The sequence below is a fragment of the Salvelinus namaycush genome, chromosome 3 (assembly GCF_016432855.1).
Source record: "Salvelinus namaycush isolate Seneca chromosome 3, SaNama_1.0, whole genome shotgun sequence".
Classification (NCBI taxonomy): Eukaryota; Metazoa; Chordata; class Actinopteri; order Salmoniformes; family Salmonidae; genus Salvelinus; species Salvelinus namaycush.
In genome coordinates this window covers 31,978,404-31,998,218 of record NC_052309.1, presented here as the reverse complement: position 1 = coordinate 31,998,218, position 19,815 = coordinate 31,978,404, and the positions used below count along the sequence as shown (strand labels likewise).

The 19,815-nt window shown below is 46.4% G+C and overlaps 1 protein-coding gene across 5 annotated transcripts in view; it reads left to right on the top strand.

The window, feature by feature from the left end:
• ncor1 (nuclear receptor corepressor 1) overlaps positions 1-19,815 on the top strand; it is a 117,797-nt gene that overhangs the window by 95,400 nt on the left and 2,582 nt on the right. For 2 of the 5 annotated variants that reach the window (XM_038975628.1, XM_038975611.1), the window contains exons 24-46: positions 183-349; positions 843-960; positions 1,234-1,320; positions 2,089-2,147; positions 2,423-2,588; positions 2,892-3,011; positions 3,088-3,171; positions 3,328-3,584; positions 3,731-4,067; positions 4,324-4,548; positions 4,963-5,169; positions 5,684-5,833; positions 6,320-6,538; positions 6,769-6,907; positions 8,494-8,963; positions 9,217-9,366; positions 14,875-15,023; positions 15,501-15,745; positions 15,960-16,112; positions 16,645-16,787; positions 17,074-17,127; positions 17,346-17,534; positions 19,509-19,697. In XM_038975628.1, coding sequence (XP_038831556.1) covers positions 183-349; positions 843-960; positions 1,234-1,320; positions 2,089-2,147; positions 2,423-2,588; positions 2,892-3,011; positions 3,088-3,171; positions 3,328-3,584; positions 3,731-4,067; positions 4,324-4,548; positions 4,963-5,169; positions 5,684-5,833; positions 6,320-6,538; positions 6,769-6,907; positions 8,494-8,963; positions 9,217-9,366; positions 14,875-15,023; positions 15,501-15,745; positions 15,960-16,112; positions 16,645-16,787; positions 17,074-17,127; positions 17,346-17,534; positions 19,509-19,697 — 4,077 coding nt within the window. The other 3 variants (XM_038975615.1, XM_038975621.1, XM_038975636.1) reach the window with 3 other exon arrangements.

Sequence of the window (19,815 nt, the reverse complement as noted above, 5' to 3'; positions counted from 1 at the left end):
TTTGGGGGGTTGCAAAAATGTTCAATGCTTTAACTTTTCAGTGCCTCTGGATTTTCTTTTCCTGACACACTTTTTTGTGTGTTTTCTTTTCCCTTCTTCACCGTATCCTAGACAAGGCTCATGCTAAATAATCATATGATCAATGATGTCACTCCCTAACTTGTATTGTTTTTCTCTCCTAGTGCTCCAGCCAGCTCCCAACCAGGTGGTCCAGAGTCTGCCTGATGGAGTCCGTGTGACGTTCTCCAGACACAGCCGACCCGCCAACATTCCATCTCCTCCTCCACTCATTCCAACCTCCAAACCCACAGACAAGCCTTCCTTTATCCAGGGCGGCTCCATCTCCCAGGTAAGACCCATATCCCTCAGGTGAGGGTTCAGATCCAGCCAGCCCCCTGGTTAGGCCCACACAGGTGGGCACCCAGAGCAGGTGTGGCTGAAGTGTTTTGTATGTTCTATTTGGTGAAATAATAAAACATTTTATTTTCTCTCTTTCTCAATCAGTCATACTCTAACAGTATTTGTTGTGTGATAATTATTTAATAAGAAACCTATAAGGCTATTTGCCTTTGTAGCAGACAGTACTCTGTATTTAGTAATGTTTACTAGCAAATATGCCAAAGAGCAAACTTTGGTACACATCCGTTGGCTCCACCTTTATTTGTGTACATTACACTTTCCCTGTATTTCTCTGCTGTATAATTCCGAGAAAGTTTTAATGTTTTCAGATATCTTGGTTGATGGACTCCCAGAATCAGGAGAGAACAAACAGGGAGGGAATCCTCCAACTGGAATTTTGCAACCCTGACCTGATTCTGACCTGTCTGTTCTTGCCATTTCAGGGAACGCCTGGTACGTACCTGCCATCCCATGCTGTCTACGGTGGCCCAGAGGTTGCAAAGAGCTCAGTGGGCTCCATATCCCTGGGCCTGCCCAGGCAGCAGGACCCCACCAAACCTGGTAAGACAAGCCAGTCTGGATGACACACGCACCCCCGATCCACATTCCGTTGTCCAAACTAGCATACTACTTTCAATACATTTATTCATACTAATTGGTATGCAAGTGTGGATACTGTCTATCATCATCTAATGTCCTCTCTCTGCTATTAGATTAGCATGAGAGAGAGACAAGCATATTGTCAACGTTTGAGCACATTCAGACCTGATGTCACAGTCCCAATGTCCCACTTCACTTGCCTTCCCTTTTCGTTCGCTCCCTCCCTCTCCCCAGTGTCCTACATTAAGCAGGAGGAGTGTTCTCCGCGTGGCCAGTCGGAGGGCCTCCTCTCCCAGATGCAGTATGAGGGGGTAGTCAGAGGTGTGTGTCTATTTGTCCATCTCACAAAAGTGTCTGTCTGTCATCCTGCCTGTCCTTGCCTCCCAAGTGTTTCTCCTTTCACACTCTCACCAAAACAGTGCTGATACCCACAGTGAATACCCAGAAACCACACCTGTGTTCAAATCATATTTTAAATCTTTCAAATACTCAATGTTTGCCTGCCTAGAATGCCAGATGGGTGGGGTTTGCATTTCTGGGACTAGACTTGAAATACTATTTGAACCCAGGTTTGCAAGATTGATAGAAAATAGCTTTATCGCAGGCGATCGAGAAGAGTGAAGTGGAGGAGTCTGGCCTCCACCCTCCTTCCCTCCCTCCTGCCCTCTGTTTGCACAGACCTGACAGAATGTGGCACGCTGGTGAGGGAGGAAGATGGAGAGAGACCTCACGAGCCCCAGTTCAAAAAGCACCTCCTTTCACTAGAAGTCCTCCTCACACCTTCTCCCACAACTAACCTCTGGGGTGACATTGGGGTGTGGAAACCTCTGTTTCCCTCTTTCAGGCTGCAGCCCATTGCTCTACTATTCTCCCCACCAAGATTTAAAAGCAATGTATTAGTGCAGCCAGAGTGTACCATCTTACACCAATTACTTTAAATCCTTGAGATGAAGTCAACGAGTGCAAACTTCCGGGAGAATGAGGGATAATCGAATTAGGCTTCAATGATTCTGACCAGGAATATAATGCCTGTACGGGCCCTCATCTATATCCACACATACCAACCTCTGTCTGTTGTCTTCCTTCAAGGAGGCCCAATGGATGGGGGTATCAGCAGAGGCAACCCAGCCAGAGGATCAATCACACAGGTATTACAGTTACAATAACATTGCTAAGCCATTATGTGTATCCAAGCACCACACTGTCTATGGACATCTAATATCACAGTTTTTCTTATGATGATGTATGCTGTGAATTAGTCTAATATTTTTGGAGCAGATTTTATTTGAAATGAAAAGTGCTATGTAAGTTAAAATAAACATTATGAAAAAGTTGAGTTGTTCCTGGTTTCTGAACTTAATTGGACCCATTTCTCTCTGTCCATCTTTACTTTTCTCTCTCTACCTCTCTTCTGTGTGACCAGGGCACGCCAGCCCTGTCTGGGTCCAGCATTGCGGCTGACCTGCTGAAGGGCACCATCACCAAGCTGACCACGGAGGACCTGAGCAGCCCAGAGAAGGCCCGGGAACAGCTGGCCAAGGGACACGTCATCTACGAGGGCAAGAGTGGACACATCCTATCCTACGATGGTAATACGAAGCTGTGTTAGTGGTCACTCCACGACTTTTTTTCAGTGTAGTGTGTTACTTATGGGACTTCAGATTTATACTACAGTATAGTAGTTTCTGGAAATGTGCTGCATTGCATTGTGTGTGATCCTATTACTTATCCTGGGCATTAGTTTACCCAGGGAGTTAGTCAATTGGGACAATGAAAATGGTACCCGTGTGCTTCTGAAGTCAGGCATTCATCAGCATTTATTGGCAGCAAGAATTAGGTCTGTATATCTAAATCTGCCTAAATGAACATATATTGTGTTCCTGTCTCCGTAGCCATTAAGAACCCAAGAGAGGCCACGTGTAGCCCCCGGTCAGGCCATGAGCTCAAACGCTCCCACGATATGATGGAGGCTGCCAGAGGCCACTCCGGGAGAGAAGGAGCCCCCTTCGAGGGTAAGGCGTGTGTGTGCGCACGTACGTACGTAAGAGAGTGAGTTTTGTCTTCTGACTGACTTTGTGTGTGTGTCAGGGTTGATAATCCGAGCCCTGCCCAGAGAAAGTCCCCATGGGGAGTCTAAGGAGAGGCCCATGATGACTGGATCCATCATGCAAGGTAATTAAGTTATCAGGTGACATCATTGCAGCTCCTATGTAAATAATTAAATTGAAAACCACAAATTAAACTCAGTAAATATGATTTTGACTTTTTATGTAACTCACGTTAAGCCAAGTTTTAAAATGTATTTGTATTTTTCTCTTTCCACTCCAGGTACACCCAGAACCTCTGCAGAGGCCTATGAGGAGAGCATGAAGTACGGCAAGCAGATAAAGAGGGAGAGCCCACCCATCCGCTCATTTGAGGGGGGGATAGGTAAGGGTAAGCCCTACGAGGGGGTGAACACCATTAAGGAGATGGGTCGCTCCATCCATGAGATCCCCCGTCAAGAGCAACCTGGACAGGACCCCCGCAAGACCCCCGACATGGCTGCCAACAGCCGAGCCAGCATGGAGGGCTCCATATCCCAGGTAAGTGTGTTTGTGTTCTGCAGCTGTGTGCGTGAGGGAAAGAGCATGTTTGTGTGTAGGCGTGCGTGTGTGCGCTAGTGATTGAGTGAGTGCTGTCTGTTCATTGTCACCAACAGACAATCCAATCCCTCCTCTCCCTCTACCAGGGCCATCCTCTGAGCCAGTCGGCCATCAAGCACAACGTCAAGTCCCTGATCACCAGTCCCAGTAGGCTGCCCCACGGCCCCACCATGCCCCAGCTGGAGGCCATGGAGCGGGCCAAGTATGAGGAGAGCAAGGCGGCGGCGGAGCAGCAGCAGCGGGCGCGCCACACCTCTGTGGTCAACTCGGCCACCTCCGTGCTGCGCTCCACCCACCAGGAGCAAGGCAAGTCCCAGCTCAGCCCTGGCATGTACCAAGACGCAGATGCCCGCAGGACCCCGGTCAACTACAGCACCAGCTCCATGTCCAGAGGCTCGCCCATGCTGGGCCGAGGACAGGAGGGTACGTCTTGTCTGGCCTTCCCTCTCGAAGTATTCACTTTCAATTCATAGATCTTCTGTCAGATGTATTTTCACGAGGTCATTTCATTGTACAGCAATCACTTCACAGGCAATGATGTGTGGCTTTAGATCTTATCAGTACAATTTGAAAACATTGCAAGCGTTGAACACATTTTTGTTAATCCTTATGTTTACTTTATTGATTTTTGTTTTGATGAAAGCCATTTGTGTTATTGTCATTTCTCTTCCCTGTCCAGGCACTGGGAAGCCTACGTCTCACGATAGGAAGAGTGCCATGACCCCCAATCAGAGGGACAGTGTTCCAGCTAAGTCCCCTGTGTCAGGGGGTGACCCCAACCACCCTATGGCCTCCCACAGCCCCTTTGACCCCCACCACCGCCCCATGGCCCCCGGAGAGCCTCGCTTCCACCTGCCTCCACACCTAGACCCTACCCTCTTCCACCGGGCCGTCCTGGACCCTGGTAGGACACACAACACACCCTGTTACCCTGACCCACCAAGCATGGGTTCAAATAGTATTTTTTATTTGTGAGCCTGGCGCAATGTAACCAATGGAATAGTCCCAAAAGTGCAAACCCTGCCCATTTGGCACTCCATGCAGGCTCAGTCAAATGCTCAAAGTATTCAGGGGAAACAATGATATTATATGAACCTGAGCCAACCTCTATGAACAACACAATAATAGACCTGAATCCTGGAATGATAGACTGGGTGAACTGGGGTAGCTTTGTCATTTTTCATTCATAGGCACTGAGTGTCCTGTCCAGTCTCAGGTTGAGTCCATTGACGTCAGTAGAGTAATCACCATCTGTTCGCCTGCTGTTCATATTTTTAGTCTCTATCTGCACCTCTCCTTTCCCCTCCTCCCCATGCAGCTGCATACATGTTCCCGAGGCAGCCGTCCCCGACGGGCTACCACAACACCTACCAGCTGTACACCATGGAGAACACAAGGCAGACCATTCTCAACGATTATATCACCTCACAGCAGATGCAGGTTATACCACGGCCCGACGTTGCCAGGGGCCTGTCGCCACGGGAACAGCAACAGATTGCCATCTCTTATCCTCCCGGAGCGCGAGGTACTTGACTCTGACTGCTGTCTGTCTGTTTGTGTGTCCTTCTCTCACCTGAGGGAGGTAGGGAGAGGAGGGAGAGATGTGGGGTGATGGGTAGAACGCAGTCTGTGTTCTTGTGAATTAGTGGTTACCTTTTCCAGACGCCCAGAAGCAAATGAACCTGACAAATTGCCTCATATTGATATAGAATTTTCTTTTAGTTTATTATCGCTGAATTGTTGACGTATATTTTGGGCCTGCAGCTAATACTCCGTTTTATAAATTGCGTATTGACAAACATTCAATTCAGACTTTCATTTGCTCAGTGATTGCCTCTTACAAGGTGACCACTCCACGCACCTTTTTGAAAAATAAGCAGCCCTATTACAAAAACATATGTTTTTGAGCACTGTTCAGAGAAAGGTGACTGGTAAAACCAAGGCTACTGTACACAGTGTTCATTCATACCTCTTCAAATTGATCCTATGGATTTGGTTCGTGTTGCTCACCGTTGGCCCTTTGCTTCTGTCTGTAAAAGGGATTATTGATCTAGCCCAGATGCCTCCAACTATCCTGTTGCCTCACCCTGGGGGAACAGGTACTCCCACTATGGACCGCATCACCTACATCCCCGGAGCTCAACCCCCTTTCCCTCCTAGGCCTTTCAACCCAGCCTCCATATCTCCAGGTGAGGACCCCCCTGCCCCAACACCAACCTGACCCTCCTGTTCCCTTACCCCCCTCTTGTTCCTTTTTACCCCCCTCCTACCCTCAACCCCCTGCTGCACTCCCCTGAGCTCTGAGAATCTGAATTGACCTGAACACACCTATGGACCAGATCTAAATATACACCTACTGCAGTAACCTCTCTATCCAAAATCAAATGTTCAGTTTGCCTCATTAATTGGGAAATGTAAAACAAAAAAAACAAAAAAAAAGCCAAATTGAGTACAAAGCTCCATTTGAGATGGTACCCAGAACATCTCTGCTGTCTATCCTGATCAACATCCGGGCAGGACACTCCTCTCTGTGTCATCAGGCATTCACAACAGCACTGTGTGCTTAAGGCGGCCCAACCACCCTTCTACCCCTCAGCGACTGTACCCGAAGTAGAGACGGTGTGTAAACCTACTGTGTGTGTGTGTGTGTGTTGTCTGTTTCTTTGTGTCCACAGGCCACCAAGCCCACCTCGCAGCTACAGCAGCGGCCTGTCAGGAGCGAGAACGAGAGAGGGAGCGCGAAAGAGAAAGGGAGCGCGATCGGGAGCATCGAGAGAAAGAGAGGGAAAAGGAGAGAGAAAGGGAGAACAGGGAGAGGGAAAGGGAGGAGTACAGACAACGAGAGCGTGAGCGAGTGGTGGCTGCAGCGGTTGCCAATGACTACATGCGTGGAGGTGAACCTCAATGCCATTTATATTGTATAGTATTGTACAGTGTCATCAACAATACAGTGCCAACTATTTCATAGCAGTTTGATTGAACCTGGCTGAACAAATTCTCTCACAGAGTTAAGGGATTTTTAATGTAGCCTGTTTTTTGGGACAGTGTTGAAAAAGCCATTATAAGCTTTCAACTTTGAATTGCTCTTTTCTGTTATGGAAGTCAGCTCTTGTTTGTCCCCCAGTTCCAGGGCAGCCAGATAGACCAGGAAGCCGTGGTTACCTGCGTAGCCCCTCCCCATCTATGAGGTCACAGGAAGCCCAGCAGCAGCGACCCAGCATCTTCCAAGGAACCAACAGCAAGGGCGTCATCACCCCTCTCATGTGAGTCTAAGCCTGCTCCGCTCTGGCCTTGTAAGCCCTCACCCCACGTACACTCGGAGTGTGTGTGTGTGTGATGGAAAAACGCTTTCAGTGTAAACCAGATATAAAGTACTGTATGTAGAAAAAATAATGGGCTCATATATTTTTTTAAATAGTATAATCTTTGAGAACTAACAGTCACCAAAATAAAAGCTAGACAGGGAGATTTTTAAATTCCAAAAACAATGAATTTAGCAGTGTTGATTTGTATTATTATGTTTAAGCAAAAGAACACAGCATTAGCCGTGGAATGTATAGAATATCAAAAAATGTGCATTAAAACTGCAACATTTTCAATCAGCTCCATGGAGAAATGTGTAGAATTGCAGGTTATTGGCTTAAATATCCCAAAATAATTTCTACACTGCCAAGATGAGGGCCTCTAAAATGTTTTCTAAAATCCAGACGGGTTGATCGCACGCCCACCACCTATGCCCATTTTCGTTCCAGATAAAAACCTGTACGTGTACTGTTAATCCATTCTTATATGTGCACCCTTTCAGTTGCAAACCGCACCACATGTGCACATGTGCAACAACAACTGCCCGAGTTACACCAGGAACGCACAATCCCTCCATCAGTGCTCAGACTGTCCACAATAGGCTGAGAGAGGCTGGACTGAGGGCTTGCAGGCCTGTTGTAAGGCAGGTTCTCACCAGACATCACCGGCAACAACGTTGCCTTTGGGCACAAACCCACCGTCGCTGGACCAGACAGGACTGGCAAAAAGTGCTATTCACTGACGAGTCGCGGTTTTGTCTCACCAGGGGTGATGGTCGCGTTTATCGTCGAAGGAATGAGCATTACACTGAGGCCTGTATTCTGGATCGATTTGGGGGTGGAGGGTCCGTCATGGTCTGGGGCGGTGTGCCACAGCATCATCGGACTGAGCTTGTTGTCATTGCAGGCAGTCTCAACGCTGTGCGTTACAGGGAAGACATCCTCCTCCCTCATGTGGTACCCTTCCTGTAGGCTCATCCTGACATGACCCTCCAGCATGACAATGCCACCAGCCATACTGCTTGTTCTGTGTGTGATTTCCTGCAAGACAGCAATGTCCGTGTTCTGCCATGGCCAGCGAAGAGCCCGGATCTCAATCCCATTGAGTACGTTTGGGACCTGTTGGATCGGAGGGTGAGGGCTAGGGCTAGGGCCATTCCCCCCCAGAAACATCCAGGAACTTGCAGGTGCCTTGATGGAAGAGTGGGGTAACATCTCACAGCAAGAACTGGCAAATCTGGTGCAGTCCATGAGGAGATGCACTGCAGTACCTAATGCAGTTGGTGGCCACACCAGATACTGACTGTTACTTTTGATACTGACTGTTACCCACCTTTGTTCAGGGACACATTTATTCAATTTCTGTTAGTCACATGTCTGTGGAACTTGTTCAGTTTGTCTGTTGTTGAATCTTGTTATGTTCATACAAATATTTACACATGTTAAGTTTGTTGAAAATAAACACAGTTGACAGTGAGAGGACGTTTCTTTTTTTGCTGAGTTTATATATACATAATATTAACCCTCAACCTCTCTGCCACCTCCAGGCCATCAGCAGCAGCAGCAGCAGCCCAGGCAGGAGCCCGTTATAGCACTGCAGCCGACGCCCTGGCTGCCCTGGTGGACGCTGCCGCATCCGCCCCTCAGATGGACGTCAACAAGGGCAAGGACTCCTCCAAGCACGATCGAGACGACGACATGTCTTCATCATCCTCTGCGGCCAGGCGGCAGCACGAGCAGCAGCAGCAGGAGGCAGACAGGCGCTCCATGCAGTCTCCCTACATGTCTCTGCCAGGGGGGAAACCCCACCCAGGATACGCTGAGGGGTCTGGTGGTCCCCAGGGGGGCAAGGACAAGGGTCCCCCCACCAAGTCACGCATCGAGGAGGAGCTGAAGACCAGAGGAAAGACCACCATCACGGCCGCCAACTTCATCGACGTCATCATCAAGCGTCAGATCGCCTCGGACAAGGACTCACGGGAGAGAGGCTCCCAGAGCTCCGATTCCTCCAGCAGCTGTGAGTCTTCCACATAGAATAAAATAGAACAGGGAACAGTGTAGAACATGGACACTATATACAGAGACAAATAGTCCTGTAATACAACTGGGTGGGTGGGTGGACACCTGGATATAGATTTGGTTTGCGTTTTAATTCCCAGCATTTCTAACATGTAAGACTTAATTACATAGCAAATCACAAAAAAAGAGAAAATGATCATATGTCAGTGAGAGGGTTGTTTTCAAGGTGTGTGTGTGTTCCTTCCCTGCAGTGTCATCCAGTCGGTATGAGGTCCCCAGTGGAGCAGCCATCGAGGTGATCAGCCCAGCCAACTCTCCAGCCCAGGCCCAGCAGGAGAAACAGCAGCAGGATGACAGGGAGAGGGCTGACAGGGACAGGGCCGCACAGGCAGCATCACAAGGTAAGAAGAAAGCGTTGTACTGTGAGCCATTCAATAATAAGATGTCTTCTCAGTTCTGGTTTGCCTGACACAGATTAAGCTTGCGGAGTTGAGCGCAGACTAGAGTTTTTTTATATTTTATTTTAAATGAACCTCCAACTCCTTCGAGTCGCTATGCGTCGATACTTCAAAAATGTACATATGTATGTACATATGTTTGTCCCCTGTTGCGTGCCTTTCTTTGTTTGCTGAAATCCATACTTTTTAATAAAACGTTAATCAAATACAACCACCGACTGTTACCTTGTTGAGGTTCAATTGGCACATGCACATTCATGCTGAGTTGCCATCTTAGTGCAACAGCAACGAGGAAACAGTCAGTGGTATGTCTCCCGAGAACGACCCTGACAAGCCCAGAGCCAGGTACAGATACAGCTCTTGACCAAGCCAGCCTGTTTAGTGTAGGGTACACCGTAGCAAACGTAGAACAAAAACCTGTCTTCTTATTTGAGGACCAACATGGGTATACAGTTAGGGTTTACGAATGTACATTTTTGAAGTATCGACGCATAGCGAGTCGGAGGTTCATTTAAAAAACTCTAGTCTGCGCTTAACCTACGGAAGCGTTGAGCTACTTGGCAAATATTAAGCCTGCACCTGGACTATTTTTATTTCACCTTTATTTTATTATAATTTTTATTTTATTTTATTATTATTATTTTATTTTTTAAATTTTATCCCCTTTTCTCCCCAATTTTCGTGGTATCCAATCGCTAGTAATTACTATCTTGTCTCATCGCTACAACTCCCGTACGGGCTCGGGAGAGACGAAGGTCGAAAGCCACGCGTCCTCCGAAGCACAACCCAACCAAGCCGCACTGCTTCTTAACACAGCGCGCCTCCAACCCGGAAGCCAGCCGCACCAATGTGTCGGAGGAAACACCGTGCACCTGGCCCCCTCGGTTAGCGCGCACTGCGCCCGGCCCGCCACAGGAGTCGCTGGAGCGCGATGAGACAAGGATATCCCTACCGGCCAAACCCTCCCTAACCCGGACGACGCTAGCCCAATTGTGCGTCGCCCCACGGACCTCCCGGTCGCGGCCGGCTGCGACAGAGCCTGGGCGCGAACCCAGAGACTCTGGTGGCGCAGCTAGCACTGCGATGCAGTGCCCTAGACCACTGCGCCACCCGGGAGGCCCCACCTTTATTTAACCAGGTAGGCCAGTTGAGAACAAGTTCTCATTTACAACTGCAACCTGGCCAAGATAAAGCCAAGCAGTGCGACACAAACAACAACAGAGTTACACATGGAATAAACAAACGTATTGTCAATAACACAATAGAAAAAGTCTATATACAGTGTGTGCAAATGGCGCGAGGAGGTAAGGCAATAAATAGGCCATAGTAGCGAAGTAATTACAATTTAGCGAATTAACACTGGAGTGATAGATGTGCAGATGATGATGTGCAAGTAGAAATACTGGTGTGCAAAAGAGCAAAAAAGTAAATAAAAACAATATGGGGATGAGGTAGGTAGATAGGATGGGCTATTTACAGATGTGCTGTGTGTACAGCTGCAGCGATTAGTAAGCTGCTCAGATAGCTGACACTTAGTTAGTGAGGGAGATATAAGTCTCCAACTTCAGCGATTCTCTTTTTTGCAATTCGTTCCAGTCATTGGCAGCAGAGAACTGGAAGGAAAGGCGGCCAAAGAGGTGTTGGCTTTGGGGATGACCAGTGCGATATACCTGCTGGAGCGCATGTTACGGGTGGGTGTTATGGTGACCAGTGAGCTGAGATAAAGCGGAGCTTTACCTAGCAAAGACTTATAGGTGACCTGGCGCCAATGGGTCTGGCGACGAATATGTAGCGAGGGCCAGCCGACGAGAGCATACAGGTCGCAGTGGTGGGTGGTATATGAGGCTTTGGTGACAAAACGGATGGCACTGTGATAGACTGCATCCAGTTTGCTGAGTAGAGTGTTGGAGGATATTTTGTAAATGACATCACTGAAGTTGAGGATCGGTAGGATAGTCAGTATTACTAGGGTATGTTTGTCAGCGTGAGTGAAGGTGGCTTTGTTGCAAAATAGGAAGCCGATTTTAGATTTAATTTTGGTTTGGAGATGTTTAAAATTAGTCTGGAAGGAGAGTTTACAGTCTAGCCAGACACCTAGGTATTTGTAGTTGTCCACATATTCTAAGTCAGAACCGTCCAGAGTAGTGATGCTAGTCGGGTGGGCGGGTGCGGGCAGCGATCGGTTGAAAAGCATGCATTTAGTTTTACTAGCGTTTACGAGCAGTTGGAGGCCACGGAAGGAGTGTTGTATGGCATTGAAGCTCGTTTGGAGGTTTGTTAGCACAGTGTCCAAAGAAGGGCCAGATGTATACAGAATGGTGTCGTCTGCGTAGAGGTGGATCAGAGAATCACCAGCAGCAAGAGCGACATCGTTGATATATACAGAGAAAAGAGTCGGCCCGAGAATTGAACCTGTGGTAAACCCATAAAGACTGCCAGAGGTCCGGACAACAGGCCCTCCGATTTGACACACTGAACTCTGTCTGTGAAGTAGTTGGTGAACCAGACGAGGCAGTCATTTGAGAAACCAAGGCTATTGCGTCTGCCGATAAGAATACGGTGATTGACAGAGTCGAAAGCCTTGGCCAGGTCGATGAAGACGGCTGCACAGTACTGTTTTTTATCGGTGGCAGTTATGATATCGTTTAGTACCTTGAGCGTGGCTGAGGTGCACCCGTGACCAGCTCGGAAACCGGATTGAACAGCGGGATTCAAAATGGTCAGTGATCTGTTTGTTAACTTGGCTTTCGAAGACTTTAGAAAGGCAGGGCAGGATGGATATAGGTCTGTAACAGTTTGGGTATAGAGTGTCACCCCCTTTGAAGAGGGGGATGACCGCGGCCGCTTTCCAATCTTTACGGATCTCGGATCATACGAAAGATGTTGAACAGACTGGTAATAGGGGTTGCAACAATGGCAGCGGATAATTTTAGAAAGAGAGGGTCCAGATTGTCTAGCCCATCTGATTTGTAGGGGTCCAGGTTTTGCAGCTCTTTCAGAACATCTGCTATCTGGATTTGGGTGAAGGAGAAGCTGGGGAGGTTTGGGCTAGTAGCTGCGGGGGGTGCAGAGCTGTTGGCCGGGGTTGGGGTAGCCAGGAGGAAAGCTGTAGAGAAATGCTTTTTGAAATTCGCGATTATCGTGGATTTATCGGTGGTGACAGTGTTTCCTAGCCTCAGTGCAGTGGGAGGAGGTGCTCTTATTCTCCATGGACTTTACAGTGTCCCAAAACTTTTTGGAGTTAGAGCTACAGGATGCAAATTTCTGTTTGAAAAAGCTAGCCTTTGCTTTCCTAACTGACTGCGTGTATTGGTTCCTGACTTCCCTGAAAAGTTGCATATCGCCGGGACTATTCGATGCTAGTGCAGTCCGCGACAGGATGTTTTTGTGCTGGTCGGGGGCAGTCAGGTCTGGAGTGAACCAATGGCTATATCTGTTCTTAGTTCTACATTTTTTGAAAGGGGCATGCTTATTTAAGATGATGAGGAAATTACTAAAAGGCCTACTCAATGGCGCATCTCCATGGAAAGTGCATTTTAGTCAGACTTAATGTGTCTGGGAAACTGGCCCTTACTGACTGGTAAAGCTCTATAGATTTGAGGTCGACCGATTAATCGTAATGGCCGATTTAATTAGGGCCGGTTTTCATAACAATCGGTAATCGGCATTTTTGGACACCGATTATGGCCGATTACATTGCACTCCACGAGGAGACTGCGTGGCAGGCTGTCTACCTGTTATGCGAGTGCAGCAAGGAGCCAAGGTAAGGTGCTAGCTAGCATTAAACTTATCTTATAAAAAACAATCAATCTTAACATAATCACTAGTTATCTACACATGGTTGATGATATTACTAGTTTATCTAGCTTGTCCTGCGTTGCATATAATCGATGCGGTGCCTGTTAATTTGTCATTGTATCTCAGCCTACTTTGCCAAATGGGTGATTTAACAAGCGCATTCGTGAAAAAAGCACTGTCGTTGCACCAATGTACCTAACCATAAACAATGCCTTTCTTAAAATCAATACACAAGTATATATTTTTAAACCTGCATATTTAGTTAATATTGCCTGCTAACATGAATTTCTTTTAACTAGGGAAATTGTGTCACTTTTCTTGTGTTCTGTGCAAGTAGAGTCAGGGTATATGCAGCAGTTTGGGCCGCCTGGCTCGTTGCGAACTGTGTGAAGACCATTTCTTCCTAACAAAGACCGTAATTAATTTGCCAGAATTTTACATAATTATGACATAACATTGAAGGTTGTGCAATGTAACAGCAATATTTAGACTTATGGATGCCACCCGTTAGATAAAATACGGAACGGTTCCGTATTTCACTGAAAGAATAAACGTTTTGTTTTCTAAATGATAGTTTCCGGTTTTGACCATATTAATGACCTAAGGCTCGTATTTCTGTGTGCTATTATAATTAAGTCTATGATTTGATAGAGCAGTCTGACTGAGCGGTGGTAGGCAGCAGCAGGCTCGTAAACATTCATTCAAACAGCACTTTCGTGCATTTGCCAGCAGCTCTTCGCTGTGCTTCAAGCATTGCGCTGTTTATGACTTCAAGCCTATCAACTCCCGAGATTAGGCTGGCAATACTAAATACTAAAATACCTATTAGAACATCCACTAGTCAAAGGTATATGAAATACAAATGGTATAGAGAGAAATAGTCCTATAATAACTACAACCTAAAACTTCTTACCTGGGAATATTGAAGACTCATGTTAAAAGGAACCACCAGCTTTCATATGTTCTCATGTTCTGAGCAAGGAACTTAAACGCTAGCTTTTTTTACATGGCACATATTGCACTTTTACTTTCTTCTCCAACACTTTGTTTTTGCATTATTTAAACCAAGTTGAACATGTTTCATAATTTATTTGAGGCTAAATAGATTTTATTGATGTATTATATTAAGTTAAAATAAGTGTTCATTCAGTATTGTTGTAATTGTCATTATTACAAATATATATATAAAAATCGACCGATTTAATCGGTATCGGCTTTTTTTGGTCCTCCAATAATCTGTATCGGCTTTGAAAAATCATAATTGGTCAACCTCTACTATAGATGTCATATGGGGACTTGAAGTATTCTCTTGAAGGTCTCAAGCTCTCTTTCTCAAGTATCGGTTTCCTTATGGAATGACTCCTTAGCCCAGTAACCTTGTCAGCTAAGTACGACAGAGCAGACGACACCATTCCATTTCCCACAAGCTCCCATCTGGTCACCAGACCACTCCACAAGCTATTTTTGTCCGCTGGAGGCAAATGTATATCAGCTGCCTATTGACATATGGGGAGGGTGGAAGGAGGGGTAGTTCTACCCCTCCTTCCACCCTCCCCGATATATCACCCTCTCCTCCATTCCCATATCACTTCTCTCCCCCATTTCTCTACCCTCCCCAACTCAGTCTGGTAACTGTGTGTTATCCTCACTCAGCAGCTGGCATGCGTTCCTTTGACATGATCCGCTACCGCCAGTCAGCGGAGTCCCAGCAGCCCCCCTCCTCCCAGGCTGACGGAGGGTACTCCCAGTCCCAGCAGGTCCCCAAGACCCACCGGGTCATGACCCTGGCTGACCACATCTCGGTAAGACACACTAGTAGCTTTCCACGATTGCATGCCATGTCATTGCCTGCGCAGTCGGGCATCAGATTGCTATATCATATTTTGTGGTTAGCTGATATTAAACACCTATCCAGGCATGAGTTCTGTCAGGCAACTGCTATGTAGTCAGCCTGAAGAAGACCCCAATGACTTGTTCCTTCATAGCCCTTTTTAACTGGGTTCCTAAGGCAAACAATCCATGTACTGTGTAACCAATACAAATTACTTTACCAACAATGAATGTACAGTATGCCTCCTGTACCACTTTTTGTTGAGTGATGATATCTTGAGTGATCCATCGACTGAACTGCAAATGATGATCTCAACAACTCTGACAACAGCCTCTACTAGACAACTTTGGATACAAACATTTAAGTGTAGAGACTGAAAATGGAGGTGTGCCTCCAAGTAATAACATCTCCCTGATCTGTCTGTCCTCTCCTCTTTCTCCTTTTATAGCATATTATCACCCAGGACTTTGCCAGGAACCAGGATCCTCCTCAGTCCTCCACCACCATCTCCTCCTCTGCCACCACCACATTCCAGAGCGCCCAGCTGCCAGTATCTAGCTCGGGCCCCGGGGGCCGTGCCAAGGGCCACAACCGCTACAGCCCAGAGAACCAGACCCAGGCCCCATCGCACCATCAGAGACCCACACCCAGCAGAGTGTCTCCTGAGAATGCCCCTGACAAGCCCAGAGCCAGGTACAGTAACAACACCTACCAGTAGCCCAACACAACCTCTTGACCAAGCCAGCCTGTTTAGTAGGGTAAACCGTAGCTAAACGGTTTGCAATAAGTTCAGGTTATACCTCCCATGCAAAACATTTTCTCCCTATTGAACATAACCCTGGTGGTGCACCCCTGTCCATTCCTTCAAATTCTCACTTTTCTCTCTCCTCCTCTGTCCTTTACCCAGACCTGGTAAATCCCCTGATCGGGGTGGCAGGGGGGCAGTGGAGAGTTATGAGCCCATCTCCCCTCCCCAGAGCTACCAGGATAAACAACAGGAGGCCAGAGAGCAGCAGCAGCAACAACCCCAGAGACGAGAGGCTGACCAGCCTGAGATGAGGTGTGTAGGACTGGCATATCTTCTTAAGTAGTGGGCGCTCTCGCATTTCTTTATGTTCACCTAACGCACACTTGTCAAACTCATTCTACAGAGGACCGAGTGTCTGTGGGTTTTCGCTCCTCTCTTGTATTTGATTGATGAATTAAGGCCACTAATTAGTAAGGAACTCCCCTGACCTGGTTGTCTGGGGCTTAATTGAAAAGAAAACCGGCAGACACTAGGCCCTCCATGGAATGACACCCCTGACCTAATGGAACTTTCAATGATATCACTAGACATATATGTATGTTTCGGACATTAAGTTGACAAACCAAAAAGTATGACCGATTTATTTTGTATGTCTACGTCTATTTGTGCGTGTGGATACTGGATACCTTCAGTGCCCATGGACAGAATGTGCCTTGTGGGCAGCTGTGACCTGTTTGGCATGCTAACAGAGTGGAAACTGGAGGGAGGTGCCAGTGGCACGCTAGCCTAATCAGCCCTCTGCTGCCTGACTCTTAACCCCGTGGTGGCCTTTCTCTGGTTACAGGGGCGACTCTCGCTCCCCTGGCAGTGTCAGCTACCTGCCCTCCTTCTTCACCAAGCTGGAGAACACCTCCCCTATGGTGAAATCCAAGAAGCAGGAGATATTTCGTAAGTTAAACTCCTCTGGTGTCGGGGATTCTGATGTAGGTAAGTCGCCTCTCTTCTTATCTTCCTTGTACGAACATCATTTTAGAAAGCATTCCAAGATAGAAAAAATATAACATTTGATGGAACTCAATTCGCACGGTATTTTATTCATTTAAAGGATATTTTCTGTGCATTGCACTCATTTCTCATTTAACAACAGATAACATTGTAATAGGAAGACATACTGTAAAACGACTAACGATTAACTCTGTCTTTTAGCGTCATTTTAGTTTGCAGTCAGACATTTCGTTTGCTAACTGAACTATGCTATTGTTTCTCCTTTCAGGAAATGCACAACCAGGCACAGAGATCTTCAACTTGCCCGCTGTGACCAGCTCAAGTGAGTATAAACATTTCTAACACCATAGGATCCTATTCTATCACCATATACTCATATTCAAACATACTAGAATCATTTAAACCAGCCAAAAAAATGTATGAAATAAATTGAAACAAACATTTTTTTTAAATGTTTGTTTGAATACCCTAATGAACACGACCGTGTGGTGGCTGTTCCATGTCTTCCCCCTCGTCCTGCGTACGTGTTTGGCCCGCCAGGCAGCGTGAACCCCAGGAACCACTCCTTCAGCGACCCGGCCAGTAACCTGGGCCTGGAGGACATCATCCGGAAGGCCCTGATGGGCAACCTGGAAGAAAGGCCAGAGGAGCACCAGGGAGGGCCTCAGCCCAGCTGTAACACCCCCAGCAACGAGGCCCGCCAGGAGGCCAACCCCTCACCTATCATGGGTCAGTGGCAAACAACCACACGCAGCAGACTGAAACCACTATACAGGAGTAAACATTTACGTATTTACATACTCACACACACACCTTTTTAACCCTGTCTGTCTCTAAAGATACATTGGAATAGAGTACTTTGTAGGGTGTCCAATCAAAAATATTTGGACCAATGGGTAAAATTATGTTAATTGTGTAGATACTCAGAAAACCAATGGTCTCTATCATAATCCGTTCAAAGGTTGAGTTTTTCTTACCCTAATATTGGCCATCCTACAAAGGGTGACTAAAGCCTTATTCGCACGTGACTAGTATTACTATAGAACGGCGGTTATGTAATTATTACCCCAACATGTCCGTTTTAACAGTGGACAATTCAGACGGGATTCGTTTTACCAAACTGCCCCTGTAATTATTTTTTTCCCCTCATTCACAATTGACCATTATGACGGACGCCTGGAGGCTCTCCTAGGCGTGAAGATATTTCAAATGTCTTGGAATAGCCTAATATTAGCCTAATGGCCTTCAGTTCAGAGAAAGTCTAAATAATAATGCATATCAATAAGAACCATGAACTGTAACCTATGCAGATATTTAATTACCTGACGTATTTGGCAATTTATTAATTCATTGGTACAATTGTGTCCACTTCATCTTTTAAAAGAGAAGTAAGACACTAGGAAAGTTGATATATGACAAAACAGATAATTCATCTGTATGCTACGTGCATAGCACTTTGTTTTAAGCATCAATTTGTTCCCATGTTCTAACCCAAACTGGGTGCAGCACCTGTTAAACTCAGTAATATCCCTCAAAACACAGGGATGACGATTAGCATGGGATATGCATTATCAGAGGACCTTGGAGTTTGCCGAAAAACAGTAGGTTTTTAGGGCTGGGATAATAACCTTCCTGCCAAGTGATAATTACTGACATGGCAGATTTGGACGGGACTAAAATTACAGATGTGGTGATTTGTGCTCGTACACATAATACCATTACCTGGGGGATGTATCCTGTCCGAATGGGGCTTAAATCAATGGAGGCCAGAGGGAAAAAATCTGGAAAATAGTATTTGCGTCAGCTAGCCTGGATGCTGTGCGAGAATTAAGGCAAACTGACAGGCTCACCGTCTTTCTTCTCAAATCCAGAGGACATAAAACAATAGAGGTAAGATCGATTGAGACATGACATATATATATATACCATTTAAATATTTTAGTATATGAAAATAGTATTTTTTAAAGATCTCAGAAAAACAAGCGTATCGCTGAAATGTCAACGGAGCACAGAGCATACCGTAAGCTTTTTATTTTCAAATCATTTTACATTTAATTCAGCTCGTTATGTTAATTTAGCTTTTTGCGACCTGGGGAAACAACTTTTGCAGAAGACCATCGCAACGTAAAATCCTCAAAAGTCGCTGCAAGAAGCGGCACCGCTTTGTCAACGGAGCTCGGTGGCTATTGTCGGATGTGTTAGGTTACTGTTCATAATATGTTCGAGAAAGACGCCACTGAACAATTCAGAACATGAATAATCATATCTGTTTTGGTAAAAATGTATTTTAAAACATAAGGAAGTGAATTTATCACGGAAGCACGTTTTCACCCACTCTGGGTAGTGGGTGGACACCCTATACTTTGACATTTTGAGATTTGGAACAAGCTCTCCAGAATAGTCCCAATTCACACTAACACCCACAAACTTACACACACCCACCACCTATGCTGCTATTCCACTATTATTATTATTTATCCTGCTACCAGTCACTTTCTTCTAATCCCTGCCTACATGTACATATCTACCTCAAATACGCCAGTATCCCTGCACATTGTAAATGTGGTACTGGCACTGACCCTGTAAATAGCTTCCTCTTTTAGTTATACTATTTTGATATTGAATACTGCACTATTGAGTAGGGCTTGCAAGTTAAGCATTTCACTGTACTTGTGCAAATAAAACTTATTGCTAACACAACAGGTAAGCAGAAACTGCAGAGCAAAGCCAACAGCCGGAAGTCCAAGTCGCCCAACCCAGGTCAGGCATACGCAGCAGCAGCCCAGACAGCAGGAGGGGAGCGGCCCTCGTCAGTCTCCTCCGTCCACTCAGAGGGAGACTACCACCAGCAGGCCCCGGGCTGGGCCTGGGAGGACCGGCCCTCGTCCACAGGTAAGACACAAGACCCATTTAAACTCTGGGTCTCTGTCTATTTGTCTGTGTACACAATACCACATTATTAACAGCCACACGGGAATTCAGAAATCAGGATTTTCTAAATAAGAAAAAT